This window comes from Stegodyphus dumicola, chromosome 1 (genome assembly GCF_044657685.1).
Source record: "Stegodyphus dumicola isolate Sdum_Otavi_A_Nest chromosome 1, ASM4465768v1".
Lineage (NCBI taxonomy): Eukaryota > Metazoa > Arthropoda > Arachnida > Araneae > Eresidae > Stegodyphus > Stegodyphus dumicola.
In genome coordinates this window covers 88,483,131-88,510,132 of record NC_140768.1, presented here as the reverse complement: position 1 = coordinate 88,510,132, position 27,002 = coordinate 88,483,131, and the positions used below count along the sequence as shown (strand labels likewise).

The following is a 27,002-nucleotide window of genomic DNA, read 5'->3' as shown; positions in this document are numbered from 1 at the left end:
TATAAATTATTGCTAATTGCTTTTGAGTAAAAATAAAAACCCAAAAAAATATTTTTATTGTAGTACGTAGTAGTATCTAATGGTGTCCCATCACTTATGTGAGCCATTATTTGCTCCGTTCTAAACAATTATATTTTTATTAAATTAATATTTTAATATTTTGAGAAAATGTATGTTATGTAATAATTGTTACTAAATTTAAGTATGAAACACACCCACAAAAAATGTTTACATGTTTTTTTAATTTATTTTATTACAGTTTCCTTTTGTAAAGCACAAGTGTCCCATCACTTTTGTGAGACACTGTATATAACCTCTGTAAACTTTTTCACTCTCTGCATATTACTCTGTAATAAATGTTTGTTTTCAAACCACGGCATTTTCAATGTTCAATAGAATAGAATTTGAAGAATATAATATGGAATTAGCATACACATGAAGAAATATGATGCTGTCTATGTATGAGTATGATCCACAAAATATATGAATTAAAAAGCAAAAATTATATTGAGATCGTCCTTGTGTGATACTATTTCCTATTTTTTTGCACATTATTTAATATTTTTAAATAAATAAGAACAAATATAAAAATGATATACTGTTTTGAAATTTTATTAAAAGGTTTGCTTTTAATACCAATGGGTTAAGAAATAAGTTATTTAACTCAAATAAATAAATAAAATTTTAATGAATGATCATTCATTATTATAGATATGAATTATTCATAAATTAACAGGAACACTTGTCCTTACTACTGCTCAGTTAATTATTTAGTACTAGGCCTGTATAAGATCATTTTCACACTATCTTCTGAATAAATAAAAGGCCTTTAAAACTATTTTGGGAATTGTCATAAAGTTGTTAACAACATACAGTTTTTAGTGAAATTTTAAAGTTAATTTGTGTTTAATTTCCTTGTCAATGTTTTTATTAAGTTTTGACAATACTTTAAATAAATATAAATACAGCAAATGATACAAAAATGCAAATTTTTAAATAGAGGACTAACTAAAATTGGTAAAAGTTATGTCAAATAATTGATCATTTATTTACTGCACATTGTTTTAGGGATAATGGTATTTCCCATTTCACAGATTACATTATGTCCAATGTTAATTTAATATTTACATGCTTGGGGAAACCACATTAAAGTTTGTGCGACTTACTGTACTGTGATGCCATACAGCACTTCTATGCTATGCTTGTATGTACTCAGAAAAGCATCATAAAAAACTTACTTGCAGATTATTTGATCGAAGATCCAGAAGCTCGAGTGTAGAATTAGATCTCAGCAAATTTCCAAGTTGCAAACCATCTGCTGAGCAAATTTTATTATCCCCAAGATATAATTCAAGTAATGTGTTGTTCAGCTTCAAAGCAGCAACTAAAATTGTCACAAATTCACAAATAAATAACATAATCAATAATACATATTAATGCAAACACACACAATAAACAAGATTTTATTACTAATTAAACATACTCTGTATGCATTTATTTCTTCTATTATTTTAGATTTTCATGCAAAAAAATTATTATTCTGGACTTAGCATTTTCTAATTATAGTACTGTCATATTTTTAGTAGCTAATTATATTTTAACCACTATCTGTTTTTAAATGAGCAGTTAATGCTTTTTTTTTTTTTTTTGTTACTATGAAGACCTTCCTTGTTAGTATGCTTCTTTTCCAGCAATTTCAGTGTATAAAACTTTATTGTTAAGACTCTTTTTATGTGCAATACTTTCTTATTCAGGGTTATCTTAATGTCATTTCATACTTAAATGAGGTATTAGCACAATAACCCTTTCAAAGCAGAGTTTAATTTTATATAAAGTTTTTCTAAAGATAACATTTACATAAAAGTTATCCTTTAAAAACATGGTTTCAAACTGCATGTGGGCCACATGTAAGATCTGAAAGCAATCAACAGGCCAGAACAATATTTTAATAAAATTTAAACACATGTTTAAGAAAATAAAACAAAAACTAAATTTTAAATTTCACTCACTAAATATTTAGAAAAACATACATAGCAGTAATAATAATAATAATAATAATGCAAAAGAAAAAATTTAACTAATAATTAATAATGCAAAAGAAAAATTTATACTAATTTTCTGTCTGAAATCTAAATGTTAGAATCTCAAATAATGTTTTATTATTATTATTATTATTATTATACCTTTAAAATTCAAACATACTGTGAGCTAATTATTAAATTTTAGATTGACATTTATTTAAGGTAATTCTAGTATGTTGAATTAACCACTAAGTAACTTACTTTTAGCCTAAAATGGTGAATTGGAAACATCAGCGTACTGAAGCACTATCAGCTGCTGGCTAGCAAACAAAATTTTCCGACTGTACCAACATGGGAAATTCCCTCACTTTAGTTATGTGGCCGGGCATACAATCAAACAGTGACAAAGCCCTAACCTATTCATTCTACCTTTTTTTCTTTCAACAACAGCACCATACATAAGCTCAGTCTAGATCTTTAGGTCTAAAACTACAAGCACCATATCTGCACCAAATACATATTTACAATGTTTTCGTGGGCAGCATAAAATTGCTTCAGGGACTGCAAACAGACTGCAAGTTTGAGCCATATCTTAAAAAATTTTTACATTAAATAGATAAATCATTGAAATATCTTTTTCTTTCAGCTCATTCTATTTCAAGTTTTCCCTTTGACTTAAGAACTTAAAGACCTTTTATTTTCTGAAATGTTTATGCCTATTTTTGAATTTAAAAAATGAACTTGATAAATTTTGTTACCAATTTAACTCAATATCTTGCGGTAAACTTTTCATAGCTAATAATTTCTTAAAAAGTATTACTATAGATTTAATTCAAATTTGAATACATTTTTCCTTAACTTCTTTATTTAATTGACAATATTTTTCTTACATGTGTTGTAAAATTTCATAGCTTAAATATTTTATTATAAAAATTTTGTAAATTAATAAAAAGATTAAAATATTTTTAAACTTTCTTTAATAACTTTATGAGTGAAATTCAAATAGTTTAAAGCAATAAGAAATATATAACTTAAAAAAAAATCTGCATCTTAAGTTTTCTGTTTAACATCTTTTTTAAGTGCAGATTCACATACATGGTTCTAATACAAAAATCATGGAACATTTTTAATACTGTGACATCAATATGAAGATTACTTAATTAATAATTCACTACATATATAAACAACACTTTGACCTAAAATTTGAAGAATGATTTTTTTTTTTTTTTTTTAAATTTTATCAAAAATTGGCTGCTTGCATGTTAAGTTAAAATTAATATTAATATAAAGGTGGGTTAAAAAAGATTAATTCAAAATATTTCTCAAACCTAATATGACAAGTGGCCTTCCAAAAATGCCACAGCTTTCTAAATGCAGGGTAACGAGATATGAACCAGTTCGAAAGGCTCTGCCAAGTATCAGTAAACTTTGCTCATTTTGAGATGTTTTGGAAGCATCTAAGTACTGCAAACATGGAGTCTATAGAACAAAACAGACATATATTAACATAAAAAATACACATTAATTTGTAAAATCATCAGTAATAGTTACCAATAATGTTTTTCATATAAGAAAGGCCCAACTATGGCTGAATAGCAAAACCATTGAAGACCAGTTATTCGACTTGGATTAGAACCCAGCAGACTGGCTGCATGGGCATTTTCATGGTTTGCTCCTCATGTAATGTAAATACAAGCTAGTTTCCTTTAAAGTCTTCTACAAAGACCTCCCTCCCTTTATGCATATAATTGTCACATGCTTTTTCATAATTAAATCTAATAAATCATTTTCACATGCGAAAGGAGAGAAAAGAAAACTATTTCCATATGAAACAAAATATTGCAAAATTCCACTAAAGAACCAAGTGAAAAAAGACAGTATTGAAAAAATAATAACATCCATGTAAAACTTTTATTTTATCTTACACTACTTTTGATAAATGTAGTAAATAATAGAAAAAAATTATTTAGCAATCACAATATTTTTTCTCATGCATCACTAAAAATAAAATAATTGGATTGACATGAATGATGGATTTTACATCTAAGCTGCCAAAAAGAAATGAAATTTAAGAAAATGAATTCACTCACTTTTATATACACTACTGCACTATTCATTCTACTTTTCTTTGAAATTCTATTAGTCTCAAAGCAATTCTTATATTTCTGTCCCATGATTTTATATTAATCACAAGTAACCATTTTACATTAGTCTGTAAGAGGAATTTTATACTTTTTACAAGAAAAAAAAAGTGTTCTGCCATTAAAGTTATTTGACAATATGGATAAATCATACAAATATATATGGCATTTTACTATATTTTTATTCCTAGGATTCACAAAATCATTCTTCTTAGAGCTAACAAATACTAAGGGCAGCTTTGAAGAAAGTTCTGATGATCTTGCTTATGGTACAAGAATGCAACAGAGAAAATTAAAAATAAAATTTCTCAAAACTACTTTTTGTTACATAATGTATCTTTTCACAACAATATAATCTAAAAGGTTGAAATTTTTAAGGAGTAAATCTCAGAACATTGATACATATTTTAATTACAGCTTATACAGATATTAACTGCATATATAAAGTTAAGAAATGTAAACAGGGTTTCTACACATTTCTGCATATGGAAATTAAGTACTTTTAAGGACCATTAATGAAAAAATTAAGGACCCATCAACAATAAATTCAATTATAGATATTAGCTACGTCGGAACTTCACTTTTGTGATACCATCATAAGAATAAAATAGATCCACCAGAAGAATACATTATTATTATACATAATTTAATAAACATAATTATAAAACAAATTTGAGAATAAAATCAACTTTATAAAATTTAACAGGTAGCATTATATATTTTACCCTTATAATAGTTCAACATATTTGAAGGAAGATTAGTGACACTTTATTTACATTTTACTACCAGTTAGCTTTTTGTTGTTTTTATCCTTTATGTCTCACTTTGTCACGTACTTGCCCAGTTCAGAGGTTTAGTAAATAGCAGGTAGATTTTATATCAAATGGCATAGGTTAAAATGAGAAGTAAAATCATAATCAGCATGATTCGTTACAGAAGACTAGCTGTTGCCACCACTGCTACCTGCTGATCAGAACAAACCTGAAAGCCTGATGTAATGATGGTTGGCATGTTTTGAAAGTTAGTTTGCGCTCTGCCTGACTGACGCAGTTAGTATCATAACTTTGTGTAGAATTCCTGAGGTTAACATATTTTAAGGTTCCTATAAGCCATTGAAGCATCAGAGGTGATCAGATGTTTTGCATTATTTTTAGTCTCACTAGATGCAAAGAATTAAGTTTTACATTTTTGTGCTGTATTTTGTGACCACAGTAAAGATTAACGAAAGGCAATAATTCATTTTAATGTGCAGAGATAACTTTTAAGGGTGATCAGTTAATTACAAATAATTAAATTAGCTAGATAGATATCCTTAGTTATTATAGATTTACATGGCCACTATTAAACTTATTTTTTAAAAATATTTGTTAAAAAAGCACTATTAAATTCCCAATCTATTAACATGTCACAGTTTAAAATACATGCAATTTATGACAATGACTCTTAAATGATATTAAGATAACTACATATTAAAAGCTATAAAACATTTGCATTTTGTAGCAACAATACTCAGATATTTAAGCATCTTTTAATTTGAAGCCTTTCCAGACATTCTGGCTAATTTATATCAATTTCCTTCTCTTTAAGCATCTTTTCTAACAATTAGAAATTTGTTTCAATAAGCAAACCAATATTTCCACTTGCTTCTGGGTGTTTTATCTCCTAACTTATCAATCTTTCAACTATGTACCTATGAGGTTTTATTTGATCTGATAAAAGTTAAATACTCCAAAACCTCTGACAGAAGTGAAGCAAATTATCGCTACATCTGAAAGAAAGTCATACAAAGATTTAAATAAGCTTCTTATTTAAAAGGAACTTTGAACATAAAGGCATGTTCCTATGCTAAGTCAATTACAGCTTGAGGTGATGTAATTAAACAAGAAGAGTCAAATTCAAACTAAAAATATGGACTAGTGGTCAAAGACTATACAATTTAATTTCATTTTAAGCTGGCTCAGTAATTCTATTGTCATAAAAAATTGAAATGTCAGCAGTGGTAAAGCAAAGATGAATAATTACAAATTTTCACAGCTGGCAAACTAATGCAGTGAGCAAGTGAAGATCAGAAACACACTCTTGTCTCACACTCCGAAAACCTAAGTGAACTGTCTAAGTGGTCACTCTGGTGAAAAAAAATAGAAATGGGAAATTGTAGTGAAGACAAATTGTAAACAACTGGGTAATTTACATAATAATAACTGTACATATCTTCGAAGAATAACTTTCTTTCTCTTTATGTATTCAGTTTCTTTCTTCCACATTTCCTTTTCATTTTAGAATTTTTGGATTTAATTAAAGGTTTCTGTTATTCTAAAAAAACTCAATGCATTTAAAGTGCATAGAAAAAGCTGCTAATTTGATTTCTTTAGTAACGTGAAAATTCAGAAAAAATATGAATTATATATGGTAAGGTCCGGGTTACAGAGCTGCTGTGGTATAATTTTTAGAATTTAGTGACACAACGAACAACAAAATCTAGAAAGAATTTAGAACAAGCACTGGAAGCAGAAATTAGAAAGGTACCAGGGAGCAGAATTTAGGATCCACAGAGATTGCATCCTGTGGGAAAATGCCTAGCGCCAGCCCTGTGTATGATGCATTAAGGCATATTAAATGAATCTTTTAAATCATCTTTTTCAATTTAAATCATCAATTTCTTTATTAAGAAAAAAGTCTTTTCTATAATGCCGATCCATATTGTGTCTAGTAAAAAGTAGAGAAAATAAAGGGAAGATAAAAATGTTAAGGAAAAAATTCTAGTATCAGAACTAAAACATTCAACTATTACGTTTTCATTGTTCTTCCAGACGTTCTCCAAAAAGTAAGAAATTATGTGTTAATACCATGGAGACACTTCATTTCGTCACATTTTTCTGGAATCTTCTAGAATCATGGGTCTATAAATCTTGCCTTTAAATTCTTCGGAACTTTCCAAGCTGCAATGTCTAAAATTCCAAAGAAAAATTACCCCTACCCATTCTGTCACAGCAAAAAACCAAAACTATTTTAGAAAGAAAAGGAAAAAAAAAAAAAAAATTGGATAGAAAAGAGTGTAAAATTAATTTTATAGAGAAACCTGATGCATATTCTGAGAATTCTGAATATTCTAAGACAATTACATGGGAAAACTCTTACCATGAAAAAATTACAAAGACATTTTTAATTAATTACATAGCTATTTTGCTATTGCTACGAACAGTTTCATAAATTGTGCTTCATAGCATTATATCTTGTTTATTTTTTAGATTCAAAACATTGTATAATAAGTGGCCAAAATAGAACTTATAGTATAACAGCAAAAAATAAAAATGCTTTATTTTAATATTATTTCTTAAATATAATTACAATACATTACCATTTACTATGTTCTAAAAAAATCGTCGAAAAATTCCCAGACCTCAGAATTAAAATATTTTTATAGAAACTGATCTCAAAATCACCAAAATGCTGATAAGTCGCCGAACCGTTTAATAAAAGAATTCACATCTTCAAAAGTGAAAATTTGTTTAAGAGCTCTTCATTACAAAAATTAATGAAATTATTTCAAAATGCTTAAGTTTCACTTATTGCTCAGAAGTTCTATCCCACCATTTATATTAGAAATAGGAACAAATTAATACCCATGAACGCATTTACACATTCAAAAGATAACCATACTTGTCGGCGAATCACCAAAAGTATTCCTTCAAAATGCTAATTCACACTAAATGACAGTTGTAAAAAACAGAAATTTCAGATGATAAATACTAAGGACCTTCTCCCGATTTTGGCCAAAATTAAGGACTTTTAAAGATAAAAAACTGATTCCAAAAAACTTAAGGACTTTTAAGGACTGTACGAACCCTGTGTAAACTTAGTTTGGTAATCTTTCATATATTTTAATTCATACATATTAGGGAAAAAAGCCTGCTGACAACCAAGTAGTTGGTTAAAATATCAACAGCTAGTTAAAAAAAAAAAAAAAAAAAAAATACAGTCTTATTATATTCTATGGAATGTTATATCAAATATTTCAAACTTTAGGCGAAGAAACACAGAATTTTCTTAAAATTTGAGTTTATTAAAGAAACAGAAAATCTTCGCATTTAAAGAAGATCATGAAGATAAAATCTTTCTACACATATGAAATATGTTTTTTAAATTCAGTTTTATAAAGAAAAAATTTAAGAAAGATTGGTACATGGGAAAAAGTTTCATTGACGATAACCATTCTCAAAACAAGACCATTGTTATAAGAGATAAGAACAACATATTTAATTTAAAATACAGCAAACAGGCAACAACTGAGACTCTAAATTCAAATGTATTCTTGTCTTTATTCTAGTATCTGCATGTAAACTCACATAAATAGAATAAAGAATGACAAGTACCAGATATCAAGTTCTCACATACATAGTTTTCTGCAGAAAACTGGTTAATGTTGTCCTATAACAAAACAGTTCTGAAATGAAAAATAATAATCTAATACAGCCATATACAACTCAATTAAAATATTCAAAACTCTTACCCTTTTTAACATTTTGGAACATGCTTGCCATCCCTGATTACCAATACCTTTGTTAGATGAAATATTTAAGTGTGAAGTTGAATCATAATATTCAATCATGTCAAATATAGCTGCAGCACCCTAAAAATGAGAGAAATACAGCCTAAATCCATCAAACACTTCAGCGCTTTGTAACATAGCCTTGAAAAACTGAAATTTATACATTTTTGGTGGGGAGAAGCGGAAAGAGAGCACACTTATATGTGATGTCGGTTTTATAACCAGTTAGCAAATTCGCTTTTAAAATTTTGGCGTAAAGTGCAGTTATTTTGTATGTACAAGAAATTACAATTACAGATGGTTACATCAGAATAAAATTCAAATCTTTTTTTTTTAAATTTCATCTTGGTACATCTCTCTTTGAAGTCCAACAGGTGACGATTATTTTCAGAGGGGGGGGGGTTCAGTTTTTCTCTTTAACCCATTTGTATTATTCTGCACAGAAATTTTCTAAATGCTAGTTCAAAGTTGTCTGGAAGAAGGAAGAAATGCAAGTTTTGAGGTCCGGAATATGAACTACATAAATGCTAAACACAGGCACAGGTTTTCAACAGCTAATAAATTAATTCTCTGCAACTTTCTGTTTTTCATTTAGCAATCCATTTCGCATACACCACATATCGCATTAGTTCCCTCAACTGGAAACTAAATGAAAAATGTCCTCATCAATTTTTGCTTCACTAGTTTTTGAGAACTTTTGTTTTTAGAAAATGAAAATCATGTCCTTTCCCCCATTTTAAAACAGATTATTGGGTTTTCTTCACTCTAGATATTAACCCTAGCAACACGTTTATATGAATCACTGCCTGTAAATACAGTTATTACAAAGAGTTATTGCCTTCAAAAAACTTAATGAACCACACAACAATTCAATATAAAATAATTAAAAGTTTCTCCATCCTCAAATGGCCAAAGAGTTTTGTTCCAAACCTCATTTCCCAAAACTGCCGTGACAGAGATGCATTTCTTTAATTATTAGATCAAAATATCCCTGGTACTTTATACATGGACTCTTTTAATATAAATGTTATATATATATATATATCTACATGTGGTGTTGTAGTTTTGGCAGAAGATAAAACCAGTTACATAGATAGAATGATGAAGTTGCATACAGACTTGCCTGAATTCAAAAAAGGATAAAGCCCTTCTGAAGGCCCAATATTTACTTTACACAAGACTGCAATATGAACTCAACAGTAGTAAAAGTGCATGTTATAAGCAAATAAGAAAATAAAAATATTGATCTTTTCATATAATACTATAAGACAGTTATCTTGTATAAGGAATGAAGGTTTTTATGTCATTTGTATTTAAGCATCCCACAGCTATCAGCAAGTAGTTATTCGCTTGTAAAGGGCCTGTCTAATTCCCATGGAAGTTTATTTTCTTATTATTACATTGCATTATATTTGTTCATTTCTGTGTATTACTTATTACATTGCTCGACAAGAAAATCTTGTTTAATAATAAGTAGTAGTAGTAGTAGCAAAAGTAAGTCGTTTTGTTTAATAATAAGTAAATACAATCAATTTTAATAGAATTTCATGAATATGTAATAGAAATATTTTGACCTTATTATGATTACAACACTTAGTTTCTATGACAGATTTTTAAAGATGACAGGAACTCTCAAAAGTTATATTGTGAAATTCAAGTTAAATTAAAAGAACTGTGCACTTCTCAGTTATTTTGTGAATAAATTCAGACTCAAAATTTGAAATATTTTTATATTTGCTAAAAATATTTCAAGATCCTTAAAAACGTATCGTTTTCGATAATTTACAATTGGACTAAAAAATATAGTCAAAATTTATATTTTTAAAATTAAATAAATAATTATTTTTGCCAAAATTTTAAGATTTATATTTTTTACATCATGCTTCTCTTTATTTACTACTGCTTTAATGCTTTTATCTTCAAATGCTTATCACCAAGCTTTTTCGTTCTTAAAGAGGGGGATAAGAAATTATTAACAAATTACTATTGTAATGGCAATAGCCTTTTAAATTCCTAATTTCAATTTAAATACATCCCCTTTCATTCTGCATCACTTATCTGCAGTCACGTGTACTACTAAAACTCTTACCCAAACGCTATCCTGAACTCAAACAAAGAAATTTTAAGCTATAAATACTCCAGCTGCTCAGTGCCCTTTCTCTTTCAACACTTGCTAAAAAAGTCTCTTCACTTAGCTGCATTCTCCATTATTTAAAATGTAAGTCCACAAAAATAAATTTTTGCTGTAATTAACCAAGTGTTTGTGGCTTTCCCAAAATTACATATATTTAAGATGCAAACCACATGCTCTCTACTTCCAGTCATCTACTATGGCACTGGTATTTCATTTGTCTTCTTCTAATTTCATTCCACTCTAGTCATGACTGAAAAATAATTGGTGTAATATATCTATATATATAGATATTTCTATAGATATATATCTATATATATAGATATATATGACAGACATATACAGAAAGGCTGTTCATACATTTTTTAGAAGATATTCCTTGTAATTAAGACACAATAACACGCCGAACAAATACTAATTCAGAAGTCAAACAACAAAAATCAGCGTTATATTTACAAAATTTTCACAGGACTAGTTTCGATGGTTTTACCGAACCACCATCTTCAGCTGCAAAACCGCAAATGAACAAGATAGGAAATAATGATTAGATAAGATAGCCTGGACAAGAATAAGCAAGTGGCGCCATCTGTTGGTGAAACCAGAACTAAAATATAATTTCTTTAAAGGCCGAAGGCAAATTTGGATTGGAATTAGGATCGTTAACTAGAACAGAAAGATTTTTAATGAATGTGTGAAATGCCTCTAGAAAATCCAGTTCTCCAATGGAAGATGTTTTTTGAATAATTTTGGCAGCAGAAAAACTGAAAGTGTGGTTTTCGGACCAACAATGTTGAGCAACAGAAGACTTCTGTGTTTCCTTTTTTCTAACATATGCCTCATGTTCCTTGACGTGAAATTTTAAGGCTCTCTTAGTTTGGCCAATGTAAATTAAACCACACTGGCAAGGAATCCTATAAATACCCCAGGAATTCATATCCAGAATGGGGTCCTTGAGTATGGAACTCGGAATTTTATTGATGGCAGAATAAACAACCCGAAAGTTAAATTTCTGCAAAATATGTGCAACTTTATAGCTAATTGATGGAAAGAAGGGAATGACAACAGAATTTTTATAATCTCCTAAAACAAGATTGTGCCTTTTAGTGTGTTGAGATGAGAATTTTTTAACTGCTTGATTAATAATGTTGGGTGGAAAGCCCCTGTCAATAGCTATTGCTTTTAAATACTTTAGTTCTTCATCAAGGGCTAATTTGGAGGAGCAAACTTGAAGAGCACGGAAAACATAGGAATAAAATGAAGCTAACTTTTGTTTAGTCGGATGACATGATTTAAAGTGTGGTGGAAGGCAAACCGATGAAGGTTTACGGTAAACCGCAGTACTGAAGTTGGATGTGTTACGTGTGACCAGAATGTCGAGAAACGGAAGAGAATTGCAAGTCTCAAGTTCAAAAGTGAACTGAATAGCAGGATCAATAGAATTCATTGTTGAAAGAACTTTATTTAAATCATCTTTTTTACCTTCAAACAGAGTAAAAGTATCGTCTACGTAGCGGAACCATGCCGGGAAGTTTAAAGTTTCAAACAATTTTGATTCATAATAATGCATGTAGATATCAGATATCATATATATCATGGGACTGAGGGGGCTTCCCATGGCTAATCCCTCAATTTGCTTGTAATATTTATTTTGGAAAACAAAATGTGTTTGTTTCAATCAGAGTTGAGTGAGAAAAATTAGCTCATCAATTTCGATGCAAGAGAAATGAAGTTTGCGAAGTCTGGTTTCTAGACATCTTAATGCACCCTCCACTGGGACATTGGTGAATAATGATTTTACATCAAAAGAAACCATGAGTAAATTACTAGGAGAAAAGTTTTAAACTTTTTTTACAAACTCTATTGAATTTTTTATGGTGTAAATGTTATTGTCTAATAGAGTTGAAAATCTAGAAACTAAATATTTAGCTAATGGATACGAGGCAGTACCTAAATTTGATACAATAGGGCGGAAAGGAATACCACTTTTATGAATTTTGGGAAGAGCATATAATCTGGCACAATTCACAACAGATGGGATAAGTGAATGTTTTAAGTTGGCTGAAATGATTTGCGAAGATTTGATCGCAGTTTTTATTTTTGACAAATCCGAAGGTGAAGGATCTTTAGGGATCGGATTATATGGTCCTTCGTTTAAGAGTTTAGTGACACCATCGATGTAAGTGTTCTTATCCATGACGACTATCTGGCCACCTTTGTCGGCCTTTGAAATAATAATATCCGGGTTAGAATGAATTTCACGCAATGTACTCTTTCTCTCGCAGTTAGATTTGGTTTTAAAGGTTTATTATTGAATTTCACATTATGAGCGATAAGATGCCTAATCATTTCTTTCTGTGAATCTGAAACTTTGCTGAACTGAGGCATATGTTAGAAAAAAGGAAACACAGAAGTCTTCTGTTGCTCAACATTGTTGGTCCGAAAACCACACTTTCAGTTTTTCTGCTGCCAAAATTATTCAAAAAACATCTTCCATTGGAGAACTGGATTTTCTAGACGCATTTCACATTCATAAAAATCTTTCTGTTCTAGTTAACGATCCTAATTCCAATCCAAATTTGCCTTCTGCCTTTAAAGAAATTATGTTTTAGTTCTGGTTTCACCAACAGATGGCGCCACTTGCTTATTTTTGTCCAGGCTATCTTATCTTATCTAATCATTATTTCCTATCTTGTTCATTTGCGGTTTTGCAGCTGAAGATGGTGGTTCGGTAAAACCATCGAAACTAGTCCTGTGAAAATTTTGTAAATATAACGCTGATTTTTGTTGTTTGACTTCTGAATTAATATTCCTTGTATTTACACAAATATTTTACCTAAAATTTTTGTGCTCTAAATGTTCTGTTCGATAACCCATATTCTTCAATATTTTTCTACAACATAATTTCAAAAACAACACAGCCTTTTGTAGTATCAAAAGAGGAAATTTATCCTGTTCCTTTTTAACAGCTTCCTACAGTCCAAGAAGGGCTGTAGGTCGATGTTGAACAATCTACTTTTTTAAAGTCCCAAAGCGGAAAAATCCTCGGGTGATATGATAGAAAATTTAGTAGGGATATGAGTGAGATAAACATTTCTCATAAAGCATTCTGCGATAGGTTGTAGAGAAAGACTGACACACATTATATTTTTCCAACTTTTTAAGATTTAAATCAGTATTAATCACTTTGTTTACAGTTGACAATGAGCATTTTAATGATTTTGCTACTGTCTCTTTGACTCGACTTCCCAGAGTTTCTTTTAACATTAAAGATATGACCTTTGCAAAATTCAAAACATTCCGTTTTATACTTGGATATGCGTTTAGAAGAATTTTTCTATTTTAAGCCAAACTTTAACATTTTTCTTGATTTCTTGTTGACAATATTACCTATAGTAGCTTTAGATGTCAAAAAAAAAAACATGGGTTTCATGGTGTTTTGTAATAACTACATATGAATAATTTTCTTCAGAAACAGCAAAGATATAGGCTTCCATTCGTTGCTTCTTTAAACTGCCATTTTGCATGAAATCAAAACTGTCAAGTAGCAGATGATACTTAAGACTTTCAAAAATATAGCTCCAGTTAAAAGACAAATTTCTAAGCAGACAGACTTTTTTTATAGCAAAGCAAAATTGTCTAGAAAATGTGCTAATAGCATCTGTACATACATACATACATACTTAAGGTATAATGAAAAATATTCTTGGATGAATATATGTGGCCTGGCTGGCTTGAGAACTAATACCAAATTGGTTCAACATATAATATAGTAGACAAAACTAAAATTTCCCTAATTGTAACAAAATTAGCAACCAGCCTTTAACAATCCACAAAATTCAGATTGGTCAACACAAATAAATGTTAATAACTTCCTTATTCAATCTCAATTTAGATTTCCACTTATGATTTCCAAATTACTACCGAAAATAGATCTTGAGCAATTTCCCTTCAGCAATGAGCAGCTTAAGTTAAGAATCATAAGCTTCCTGTGGTTCAGCAGCAGTATGAGAACTCTACTCCATGCAACTGAGACCTGCATGAATTTCCAAATTTGATATATTACTGTGGCAGGAATCTATTTCATAAGAAAAATAAAAAGATATTCCTACGGCTTTAGATTATTCATAAGATAAGAAAAAGTTCTTATGTCTTAACACCATGTTTATAAAGAGTTTGTTGCTGGCATCAAACACACGGACAGGAGAAGATTTTTAACTTTATCAGAATTCTTATTCTTGCATGCAGGAACTCAGGCATCAATGATAACAATATTAAGTGATCTGCATCTTGTCAAATGGTCCAGTTGATCACCATACACAGTCTTCAACTACTGGGATTATCTAATAATCCTGACTGGCTGGAACATGAATCAAAGCTATTAAAGCATATAACAGGAATCTAAGGCACAGAAAATGAGCAGCATCCAAACATTTTGTATACAGCCATTACTGCTTAATAAGACATTTTCTACATTGTAGTAGTAAGAAAGAAGTACAAACAGGCCAATGGGTACTTGATTAATAACACAAATAAAATAAAATCTGATTTTGAGCATGAACAATATTAGAAACCAGATATAAATGATTTAAAAATATTTACCATTACAGTGCGATATATATTCAGAACTAATCATGGAGGAGGGGAAAAGAAAACTGACAAGCAACACTGCTTATTTAAAATTAAGAAAATCAAATCATTTACATCTGTATGAGAAATATTTTAAATGCTAGTAAGGCAAAAACAATCTCAATAAGTTTTCATACTTGTAACATTGTAATATGTATATTTACATTTAAAATGAATAATATTTCCAAAATGAAAAATTGAAATATATAACAATGAAATTAAAAATAATCCTGAATTCAAACAAATTTTATAAAAAAAATAACATTTAAACTAACATGCTTAAATATAACAATCTCAATATAAGTATGATTTAAAAAACATTGTTATCTAACCTCATCATTTAAATGGCAATCTTCAAGCTGCAGAGATCTAAATTGGAGTCGTTTGAATATTTCCTCCAAAGCTTCACAATGATGAGCATCTAAATTTTCACCTAAAACATTTCAAACTTAACGAAGGATTTTATTTAAATTTTCAAACATGTCACTCACAAGAACAATTATACTACTAGCTAATCATTTCAACTGAAATATGCCAGACAAATGATGAGTGCAAGGTCATCTACAAATTAAATTTAAGTATTCACACTCATAAACACTGCACAAAAAAAAAAAAAAAAAAAAAAAAAGGTGGGTGGATGGGACAGTTCTATCTCCAGTTCTACCGGGTCGATTGACAAAATTCAAATTGCGTTTTTCATGTCTCGAAAGTGCGACTTGGAATATATATTAGATTTATATATAGCACTAATCTAACATAGGTATTTTGACACAAAAGCGGACTTTTTCTGAAATAACATGCCAATTTTTTCCATAATTCGATTCTACAACTCAAATTATGCCAGACTGCCAAGTTTTGTAAAAATCGTACAAGTAGTTTTTAAAAAATTAGCTCTTCAATGTGAATTGAATTGGGCATATATTCATTAATATCTCTTTTTTTATTAAACTTTTTTGATTTTTCCTTTCACATTTTGAAATTTAGGTTCATTCCAAATAAAATTCACCCATTTTTTGTTTTATTTTTTAAATTTCTATTTATAAATAATTTTTATAAATTTTTCGAAAAAAATTTGAATTATAATCTATAAAATTTTTTCCGTTATCTTAAAGTAGGTGTAGTTCTAAGCATACCTGCAAAAAATCAGAGATTTTTATTCAAAATTTTCTAAGATATACATGAATTTACATATTTTTGCATTTTGAAATTTGGCATCTTTTTGTTTAGTGATAATAATGCCAAATGTGGTTTATGGATTTTTGTTACAGTGAATTGTCACAGCTGTTTTTAACCTTAAATTTCAAACAAATTTTTATGGAGAATTAATTATATGAAATTTTTTCCCTCAATCACGCATAAGTATTTATTTATACAATATGAAAAGATATTTTTTAAAAATTATACATATTATTCAAATTTTAAAATCAAATTCAAATTTTGATTATTTTCAAATTTTTAACTTTTAAAAAAAATATTTGTAAGATTAAATTTTTACCTTCGCCGTATTATCGTCTGGTACTTTACTTCAACTACATTTAAACTGAATTGTCTAAAACTGAGAAAGTTCGTTTGATGTTTATTTTCACAATGTTTTTAAGCAAACAGGATGTTGACAGTTTGGGTCATGTCCCCCCCTTTAAAAAATATATATATAAATATAAATATTTACATTAATCCTCTTAGAAAGAATGCTTTAAGTAGCTAATTTTCTCTCCTGTTATAGATCGTATAAAAAACATGATCTTTAATATGATTTAGATTGTTTGCTGCCGATATAATAATCGGGTCACTCGGTGGTACAGAATAAATACTGCTGGACTGTTTTATTTCTTTCACATTTAGCAAAAAATCTTATTATTAAAATATTTATCCTTTGGACTTTACTTTAAACTTTATTTACAGTTAAAAATGCTTAGAAAATGAAAAGCTGTCTTCAGCTGAAATGCAATTGATGTAATTGATATTTTAAAAAGTTTGACAAGAATTAAAAACTTTCGGAAGTGTAACAATAGAAAAAGCTTAATTTTTTTTATTTTTATTTATTTATTTATTTATTTATTTTTTTTTATGTGTGTGTGTGTGTGAGTACTGAAAATAAATGCACTGAAAAGCAAACATTGGAAAGGCAATTTGGCTGCCAGAAATACCAAGGTGTTTCAAAAATTTGGATGCTTTTGAATATACTTTCAGGAAAGTTCAAAGAATTTGGGTGCTCAAAGAGAAAACACATGGACATGTATGTACAGAAAATACAATCAACTGAGATTGTGCTAATGGAAAAGACAAAAACATATATCATTGCAGATTAAAGTGAAAAGCGACTGGTTTTTGATTATATAGTTGTATAAATTTAAATTACATTAGAGAACATCATATCATCATAAACAGAGAAGCCCATGATTTCTTAGTGGAATTATTTGAAGATTCAGGAATTTATCGAGTGATGTATGTGGATGTCACCTAAAGACATTTTCCCTCTTCATGAAACCAGTCTTTCCTTTCATCTCATGCCTTCAAAATGCTTAGCCTCTAAAGACTGATAAAGGCTCTCACCAAATACTGATGAAATGGATTGAATTGGGTTTTTAAGTTATAGGAAAGCAGGGCTATCTGCCGAAAAGGAGGAACACCTTCGTGAAGAACGTTCTAAGGGAAACCAGCTGGCATATACATTACAATGAGAAAAATGAAGAAAACGCCCATGCAACCAATCCGTTTACTGAGATTCGAACCTCAGAAAGAACTAACTACCAGTGTTCAGCAACTTTACTGCTCGGCCGTTTGTGGGCCTTTATGAAATGGAAGGCTATAACTTTATTTGAAATGAATGTCAGAAATGCCAGAAATGCAGAAATGTTTCGAAAAGTTGGATGCTTTTTAATATACTTGCAGAATGCCTCAAAAAAAAAAAAAAAAAAAAAGGCCATTAAGGAGAAAAAAAAATTTTTGCATAAAATTTAGTATTTGTTTAATTTAAGACTTTTTAATCTTATGATATTTTATTCTTGCGATTAAAAAAATAAATATTTGACTAAAATATGAATAACATTTTAAGAAACTAAATGTAGGATGAAAAAATAGCGTAAAGCAATGAGCACAATTGAGCACAATGTTAAAGCAGTTTAAAGCAATATATGCAAGTTATCTTAAGTTAAAATGTTGGTTATACATCTTTCTCATTTATATATCTTTTCTGAATGGAACATTGAAAGGCGTATAATTGTGCTTTACTGTATTTTCTCTTTTAATATATGTAGTTTTCAAATGCATTGTAGTCAGTCAGGGTAACAAAATATTTTTTCGAAAGCAATGCAATTCAAATAAATAAAATCAAATTCTGGAAAATTTATAATAAATATATTTAAAATGCTCAGTTCGTGAATGAATAGAAAATTAAAAAAAAAAAAAAAAAAAAAATAGAAATAGAAATAGAAAATTTTAAAATAATTATCTGAATAGACAATGCAACACAAACAATTAAAATAAAAGTCTAAAAATTTAAAAATTACCTAAAATAATAACTATGACAAAAAAAAAATATAAACAGAACTATCTGAAAAAAAATAAACAATGCAACTTTTATTGAAACTACACAGTTCGAATGGGTAAATAGAAATTTTCAAAACAGTTATTCTAAAGAAACCACGCAACTTAAACAATTAAACTGAAATTCGAAAAAAAAAATTACTTAAAATAATGATAATTATAAATAAAAATATAATATAAAGAACATTATTTGAAAAAACGAACAATTGTAACTTTTCTTCCGTTCACTCACGATGTGAAAAGGAAAATAGGTTGCCATATACTGAGAATTTCACTACATGAGCCATTCTTGGTGCAAACGGAAAAAAAAAGTGCCAACATAAATTTATGAATTTCTCTGTAAATTTTGCACCAAATTTTACAAAATTTCATATTTAGACGTAATTTGAGTTTCAGAATCGAAATACGGAAAAAAATTGGTATGTTAGTTCAGAAAAAGTCCGATTTTGTGTCAAAATACCTATGTTAGAATACAGCTATATATAAATCTAATATATATCCCAAGTCGCGCTTTCGAGACATGAAAAACGCAATTCAAATTTTGTCAATTGGCCCAGTAGAACGGGAGATATAGAACTGTCTCAATTTTTTTCACAGTGTACATTACTTACCAGTGCTTTGAACCAACAAGTTTATCGACATTAATATGTATAAAATATTAAGCAAAGTTATCTGTGATGAATAACAATTTTGTTGCACTGTCTTTTATAAGTCAAGAATCACAGAAAGCTATTAAACTTTATACACTGATTGGCCAAAAATTAAAGACAACCTTTCTTTTAAAAACTAAACCAGCCTGATAGGAAGGAAACAACCAAAAATTTCTTGCATATGGTTCATTTTAAAAGGTAATAGTTACCATAATATTTAGACTGAGAAAGAGGTAAGATAAAAAATTTGAGTGATTTTTGAATGAGGTATCGAGTTTGAAAGATTTTGATTGTAGGTCGAATAAGGCTTAGTATCAGCATTGGCTAACGATCTATGCTTTTCTCATGCTACAAAATGGTTTAGAGTGGCAAATAAGAAAAAATTCTTTAGTGATAATTTTGACCATAATATGCTAGCAAACACAATGTGGCGGCCATAAATTACCTACAGTTATTAACACTCTTTGAGGCTATGCCCCAAGGAATAGCAAATGTAATCAGAGCTAAAGACAAATAAACACATTGTTAAGAGATGTCTCAAATATCTTGGCTACTCAATGTAAATGTTAACAAACTTCTCAGATCATCAGTTTGAAATGTTATATCTCACTCCACTCTTCCACCTACTTCACAAAAAAAATTTCTTTCGCAAACATACAACATCAACATCCAATATGCCAAAATCACGAAACTTGGGTACTGGTGATTCCTTTTTAAAACAGTCCTATATAATTTTGATATACTTCTTGTATTAGATTGTTTTATTTGCACTTCTGGCACAAACTTTGAAGAATTATTTACACCCATGGACATGGGTCCTAGACATGGACATTATTCAAATCATATATCTTTCGTTCAAATTAAAAATGAACTGGAAAACAAGAATGCTTGCGTTTAAAAATCAAGAATAAATTCATCAGCCCTTTCTTAGCTTTTGATTACTACTGCTAATCTTTAAATAAAAATTTTCATTTGAAAATCCGAAAGCTCAAGTAAAAATATAACTCTAATAAGGGTTTAATCAAATTTAATTTTCAAAATTTTACATTTGCATAAAAATAGAATTGTTGTGACTTTTAAGCCTGCATAGTATTCAATAGAGAGAGACTTATATCACTATAATCTAACATATATTTTGTACTTTGAAATTTTTTGTATCGTTTGCCCGTTACTAAATTTTGCTTATGAAAATTCTGCCACCTTTTTGGTTGACTGGGTGCCATACAATGATATCATTATAAAAGAACAGGAAATGAACATTGATCCAGCAATTTTCCCTTTAACTTTTCCAATTATTTTTTAAAGAAATTGTTCTTTTCTTTCTCTCTCTTTTTTTTTTTTTAAAGAAAGAAAGAATCAATATACATCACATGTGCCAAATCACAGAAAAGAAGTAGATCAGAAAGGTAAAGGTATCATCTTGAAAGAATGTTCAGAAAACCACAAAATAAAATTGCATTTTATTACTATTGAAGTATTGAAATGGTACTGTTCAAACACTCAATTAAAAAGTTCAAACACTCAATTAATTCATGTTGTAGAATTATGTCAAATGCAAATAGGAATTCATCAATGCACAACTGCAGACTGGCATAATTACAAGTTTTCTTGTTTGTGAATTTTTATATCTTCATTCATTTGGGATTTTATAAAATAACTGTTCTTTTCATGAAACTGAATATATTGTCAGCTTTGCTCTGGGTGTCCAGTTTGACTTGATATTAACATTTAGATGTGGCACCAAGTGGTGGTATATTCATCACAAGTTTCCAAAATTTTATACATTTCTTCAAGCATACTCATCATACATTTCAATTTGCTGCAACTGCTGAATTTACAAGCTAAATGTAGATTTTATTTGCTTTTCTCAAAACTGTATATTTAGCTTGCGAAATAAAAATAATCACAACTACTTTGATGAGTTTTTAAAATTTGAAAATAAAAAAGTTACCTTTTAAATTCAATTCAAATTCAAGATCAGCACTCATCTGCACTGCCTACAATGAAGAATGACACATACATTGTAAAAGTATGATATAAAAACATGAAGATACACACAGAGAAAAAAAAAGAAGATACCTGAGTAATCTGCACTTAATTTCTAGGAAAATGACCTTCAGATATCATTAATATTTAGAAAAAATAATTATTATCACTACCAACAATAAAAAAGAATATTTTTATTATAGAATGACATAATAAATAAGTTCCATTGAACTTAAAATGATACAAAATTTAAACTGTCAAAAATACTTTTACAAATATTATACATAGATACATAATTTTAGTGCAATTATATGTGAAATTGTTGTATTTTTCTGTGTAATGCAATACGAAAATCTACAGAAGCGAAGCTTGCCAGAAAAGTAAGAATACAGGGGCAAGTCTACTTAACATTGAGCAAATGGCTATATCATTAAATTGGCGATGAGTAATTTCTGGCAGCAAATCTGGCACAAAATCACCAAAAGGCATCCATTTGGTAGCATTTAGGTCTGGTCTCTGTATCACCACAATAGGTATTGTAATTGTTATTCTGCATAGCTGTAAGAGTAATTTGGCACTCATATGCCTTCCAGTAATTTCGAGAAACAGCAAATATTAGAAATATCTCAGCAGCCAGACATATATAAGACAGGAGAGATCATCTGCTCTGTTGTTGTAGCTGTAAGTTCAGAATGAGTACTGAGATATTTCCCAGTTAGTTTTGCTGTTCAGATGCACTTTGCATTACATTGTGTTTAACATTCTTAGTAGTTTGAAGTGTAACTACTGATTGTTACTCTGTGATACTGAAGAGTTGTACGACTATGTTTGTGGATATCTCCAGAACAGTGAGCTGTTCTTTTGGTAAAATAAATTTTATCAAACTATCGTCAATTCTGTATGCATTCAATCTATTACCAACCTGTACACAAGCAACAACATATTAAAAAGAAATCAGCAGAAAATTGGAACAAAGAACAAAATAAATGAAGACCAAATTTTGCTAATAATGAATATTTCAGATATAATTTGAATTTTAAATATAAAATCAAATTGTGACTGAAATATGCTACTAATAATTAAATTACTAATTATTGTTTAATTGGCTATTCATATGTTGTAACTCACTTGTAACTGTTGTAGTACTCTTTGCAAAGGTTTAACTCCTTGCTTCCAGCATGCAGCACGATAAGCAGCTACAATGTTGTCAGTAGTTACAGCAAATTCTAAATCAAGACAATCATTAAAAATATTAATTCTAACTGTTATTTGTACAGTAACAGTGTTCAGTGAACTGCAAGGTATCAATAATTAAAAATCTTCAAAACTTTATTAGAAAGAAAGGAATTCCAAAATAATATGACATAATTCCATAACAAGGTACTGCTTGAGTTGAAAAACACCAAAACGACGGTAATGCCAAACGTGGTTTTTATTTGTCTTTAATGTTTTATTATCACATAATTCCATAACAGGCGACTGGTCGAGTTGAAATGCACCAAAATGGCAATAATGTCAAATGTGGTTTTATTTATCTAAGATGTATTATGACAATTATGCAGCTATACTCTTTCCACTGAATTTAAAAGTTCTTCCTCATTCCTTTCAAAATACATTAGCTTTAAGAGGAATAAGAAGTATTTCTTCAGTTCATGTAAATTCATAGATGAGGAGTATTCCATGTTGTTAATAGATAAGGCGTATTTCACAAGAGAGGGTATTTTCAATACTCATAACAACCATGCACGGTTGATGGTGAACCCATACGTGATATGTACTCAGGCTGCACACACACGTTTTATGCTAAACGTATGAGCTGGCACTGTAGATGATCCCTTCATCAGGCCATATAGGGTTCGTACACATTTCTGTGCATGAAAATTAAGTACTTTTAAGGGTTAGAGTAGATTGAAGGGTGCCCCTTGTATTATCACAAAGTTGTTTCATTTATGGTAACTTGAGTACTTGAATGCTATAGAAGCCCTATTATAACGTAATCGGTTGCGTGACTGTGATAAATTTTGAATGATGGGAAAAGATTTGTAAAGACTTGTGGTGCGTGCTGGTTAGGAAGTACATTGCTTGTTTTGTGTTTTAGATGGTAGAATGGCTGAATGTGGTAACATTAATCTGAAGTTTCTCTATGATTTGCAACAAAAGGAGAAAACAGCATTAATTGACTGGTGTGTAAATGAAGGTTTACTTAGTAGCCATTATAAGTCTCTTGTTTGTAGAAAGGAAATGCATATGGTTAAACACCGGAGGATATTTTTTACTTTGATTTTTGTGAATTTATGTGGTGATGCCAATATACGGATTCTAGTTCATATAATTTTAGGGATACTGTTAAGGAATTTTGTGTGCCACAGACTGAAGATGCAGAAATTTCTAAATAAGGTAAGTGGATATTTGTTTTGTGTAGTGCTTAGATACATAAGATAAATTGCCTTCTTTATGTTATTTTCTTGTTGATTTAAAATATAGCTTATTGAGGTTATGTATTTTTTGTTTAGCTCTACTGTAGAAGTGGGTGCTCCTTTGACTTTTTAAATGAAAATAGATCGATGTTTACATGGACAAAGTCAAGGGAGTGTGCAATGACAACTTTGAGCAAATATCTGATGTTTTTTAAGTGATGTGTACACGGATACCCAGCTTGTGTAGTAACGATTTTTTCACCAAAAATTGCTGCTACACAAAGACAAAATAACAAGTCAAAGAATTGCACAAACTCGGTATCCATGTACCACCCAAAATTGCCAAGGGGCACCGTAAATATATTTTTACCCTATTAAGGACTCTTAATGAAAATAAAAATTAAGGACTTAATCAGCAAATTGGAAGTGAATAAATTCAATTAAAGATATTATCTATGACTGAATTCCACTTTTGTAATACCACCTAAGAATAAAATCGATCTGTAAGTAGGATGCATTATTATTAAGCATAATTATAAAACAAATATGAGAATAAAATCAACTTTGTAAAATTTATCAAGTAACATTAAATATTTTACACTTACACTTAGTTGGACATATTTTAATGAAGATTACTGACATTTTATTTACGTTTTACTAACAGTTAGTTTTGTGTAGATTTTTTCTTTTATGTCTCATTTCATCACGTACTTGCTCAGTTTAGAGGATTTAGTAAATAGCAGGCAGATTTTATATCAAACAGCATAGGTTAAAATGAAAAGTAAAATCATAATTAGAATGATTCATAACAGAAGATTGGCTGTTGCCACCGCTGCTGCTTCTCTAGAGAGAGACCTGCACTGGAGAACTTACATGGGGAAAAACTCTTACCATGAAAAAACAAAAAAGACTTTTTAAAATAATTGCACAACTGTTTTGCTTCTGCTAAGAACTGTTTCATAAATTGTGCTTCATAGCATTTATTATCTTGTTTATTTTTCAGATTCAAAATACTGTAATAGTAAGTCAACTAAATGGAAAGTAATGCCATTTTATAATACGACAGGGAAAATATTGTTTTATTTTAATGTTATTTCTTAGATATAATTTTAATATATTATCATTATTTTAATGAAATTTATCAATGTTGTAATATTTTTAAAAAAATCATCAAAAAATTCACAAATTCTGAAGTAAAATTTTTGTATAGAAATTGATCTTAAAATCACCAAAATGTTTTACCAAATTTAGACCCGGTTAATAAAGGAATTCACATACCCTAAAGGCAAACATTGTTTATGAGCTCTTTATTAGAAAAATAAATAAATAAATGCTTGTTTCACTTCCTGCTCAGAAAATCAATTATCACAGCATTTATATTAGAAATCAGAAAAAATTCAAATGATTACTCATGAAATAATATTTGTCAGTGAATTACCAAAAAATGTTCCTCTAAAATGCTGATTCACACTCAAAATGACAGCCGTAAAAACAGACAGAAATTTCAGATGATCAAAATTAAGGACCTTCAACCAATTTTTGCCAAAACAAGGACATTAAAGAACCAAAAATTGATTTTTTTTAAAAAAAAAACCTAAGGACTTTTAAGAACTCTTAAGGGGGCCATATAAGTTCTAGCTATACCTGTTGCCTGAAAGGTGCAGATTACTTGATATTCTTAGTACAAGTGTTACCAGAATTATTGGACAACACATACACTTCCATTGCAACACATCCTTCCCAGTGGTACCAGCATGACGGGGCCCCTGCCCTTTTCAGCTTTTCTGTACATAACCACTTTGGCCAAGGGCAGATCAGTCATATGGTCCGGTGAATTCATCTGCCTGATTGCCAGACCTAGTATGTACAGATTACTTCATTAGGCCATATGGGGGGGGGACTTATAAAACCCCTTGTCTACTAAACACAGTTGACAGTGCCAAAGACCTTACAGCATGCAACACTGCAACTGGCGGAGAAATCCAAGACACTTCTGGAATGTTTGAGACTGTTCGAACTTACATGCAGATGTCATTAACTTTGACATGAGTTGTACTTCCCTTTTGCTACTTATGTTTTTATGTTTATGAACAGTGAGTAATAAACACCTTTTTCTCTCCTACATTGTATCCTTATCTTTCCTTGTGCTTTACGTTTAAAAATTGTGAAATGAAGCCTTGAAGCAAGCACGCTTGTAACAGACATGACTATTCAATACTGCATCAAGAAAGCGTTTCCGAACCGGAATTTCTATGTGATTCCAAGTTGTCTAGATGTACCCTACTTCCTGTTAAACTGGGTAACATCTTAGTTGGACACCCTGTATAGCTCGTGATTTTGTGCCACTTACATGGTCCATGTTTTCACAGGTCATTCCAGGCATAAGAATACCTGATCTTCATACAACTGATTGAGAAAAACTTCAGCTACTACTCATATTGTCAAAAGTTGCATGATGAACAACAAACTCATTTCCAGAAAGAACACTTAGGCAAACTAGTTCAAGGAGCCTGTGAGAACAGTCGATCTCTAAAAATCAGTGAAGTACTGCTGGTTGGCCAAGATAATGTCAAATGGCAACATTGGCCTTCGGTCAGGGTGGAAAAGATTTTCCCGATCAGAGATGGTTAACTCTCAGACAACCTAAGTAAAAAATGAAAACCGATACTTTGGTGCATCCTTTAAAGAAATTATATTCAATACAGATTTCGGAAGAGGATCTGATTGTGCAAGCCATTCCTGAAAGGTTTCCCAAATTTGGTTGTTGAATAAAGATTACTCAAAGGCTAAATTTATCGACAAAAAACTGAAACACTAAACTCCAGACTCTTGAACATTTTCAAGTTTTTTCCCATATTGTTGCTGCTATAAATATTTTTTGTACACTTCTTTAAATTTTGTATATTTTTATCTGGATAGTAAAGAACACCTAATT

General features: G+C 29.7%; 1 protein-coding gene across 1 annotated transcript in view; it reads right to left on the bottom strand.

The window, feature by feature from the left end:
- Window positions 1-27,002, bottom strand: part of LOC118198346 (uncharacterized) — an 89,946-nt gene that overhangs the window by 56,361 nt on the left and 6,583 nt on the right. Inside the window, exons 2-7 of the mRNA XM_035370002.2 lie at window positions 22,779-22,876; window positions 21,616-21,661; window positions 15,801-15,901; window positions 8,673-8,792; window positions 3,350-3,500; window positions 1,239-1,384 (exon numbers count right to left, since the gene is read on the bottom strand). Coding sequence (XP_035225893.1) covers window positions 1,239-1,384; window positions 3,350-3,500; window positions 8,673-8,792; window positions 15,801-15,901; window positions 21,616-21,661; window positions 22,779-22,876 — 662 coding nt within the window. The remainder of the gene's footprint in view (window positions 1-1,238; window positions 1,385-3,349; window positions 3,501-8,672; window positions 8,793-15,800; window positions 15,902-21,615; window positions 21,662-22,778; window positions 22,877-27,002) is intronic.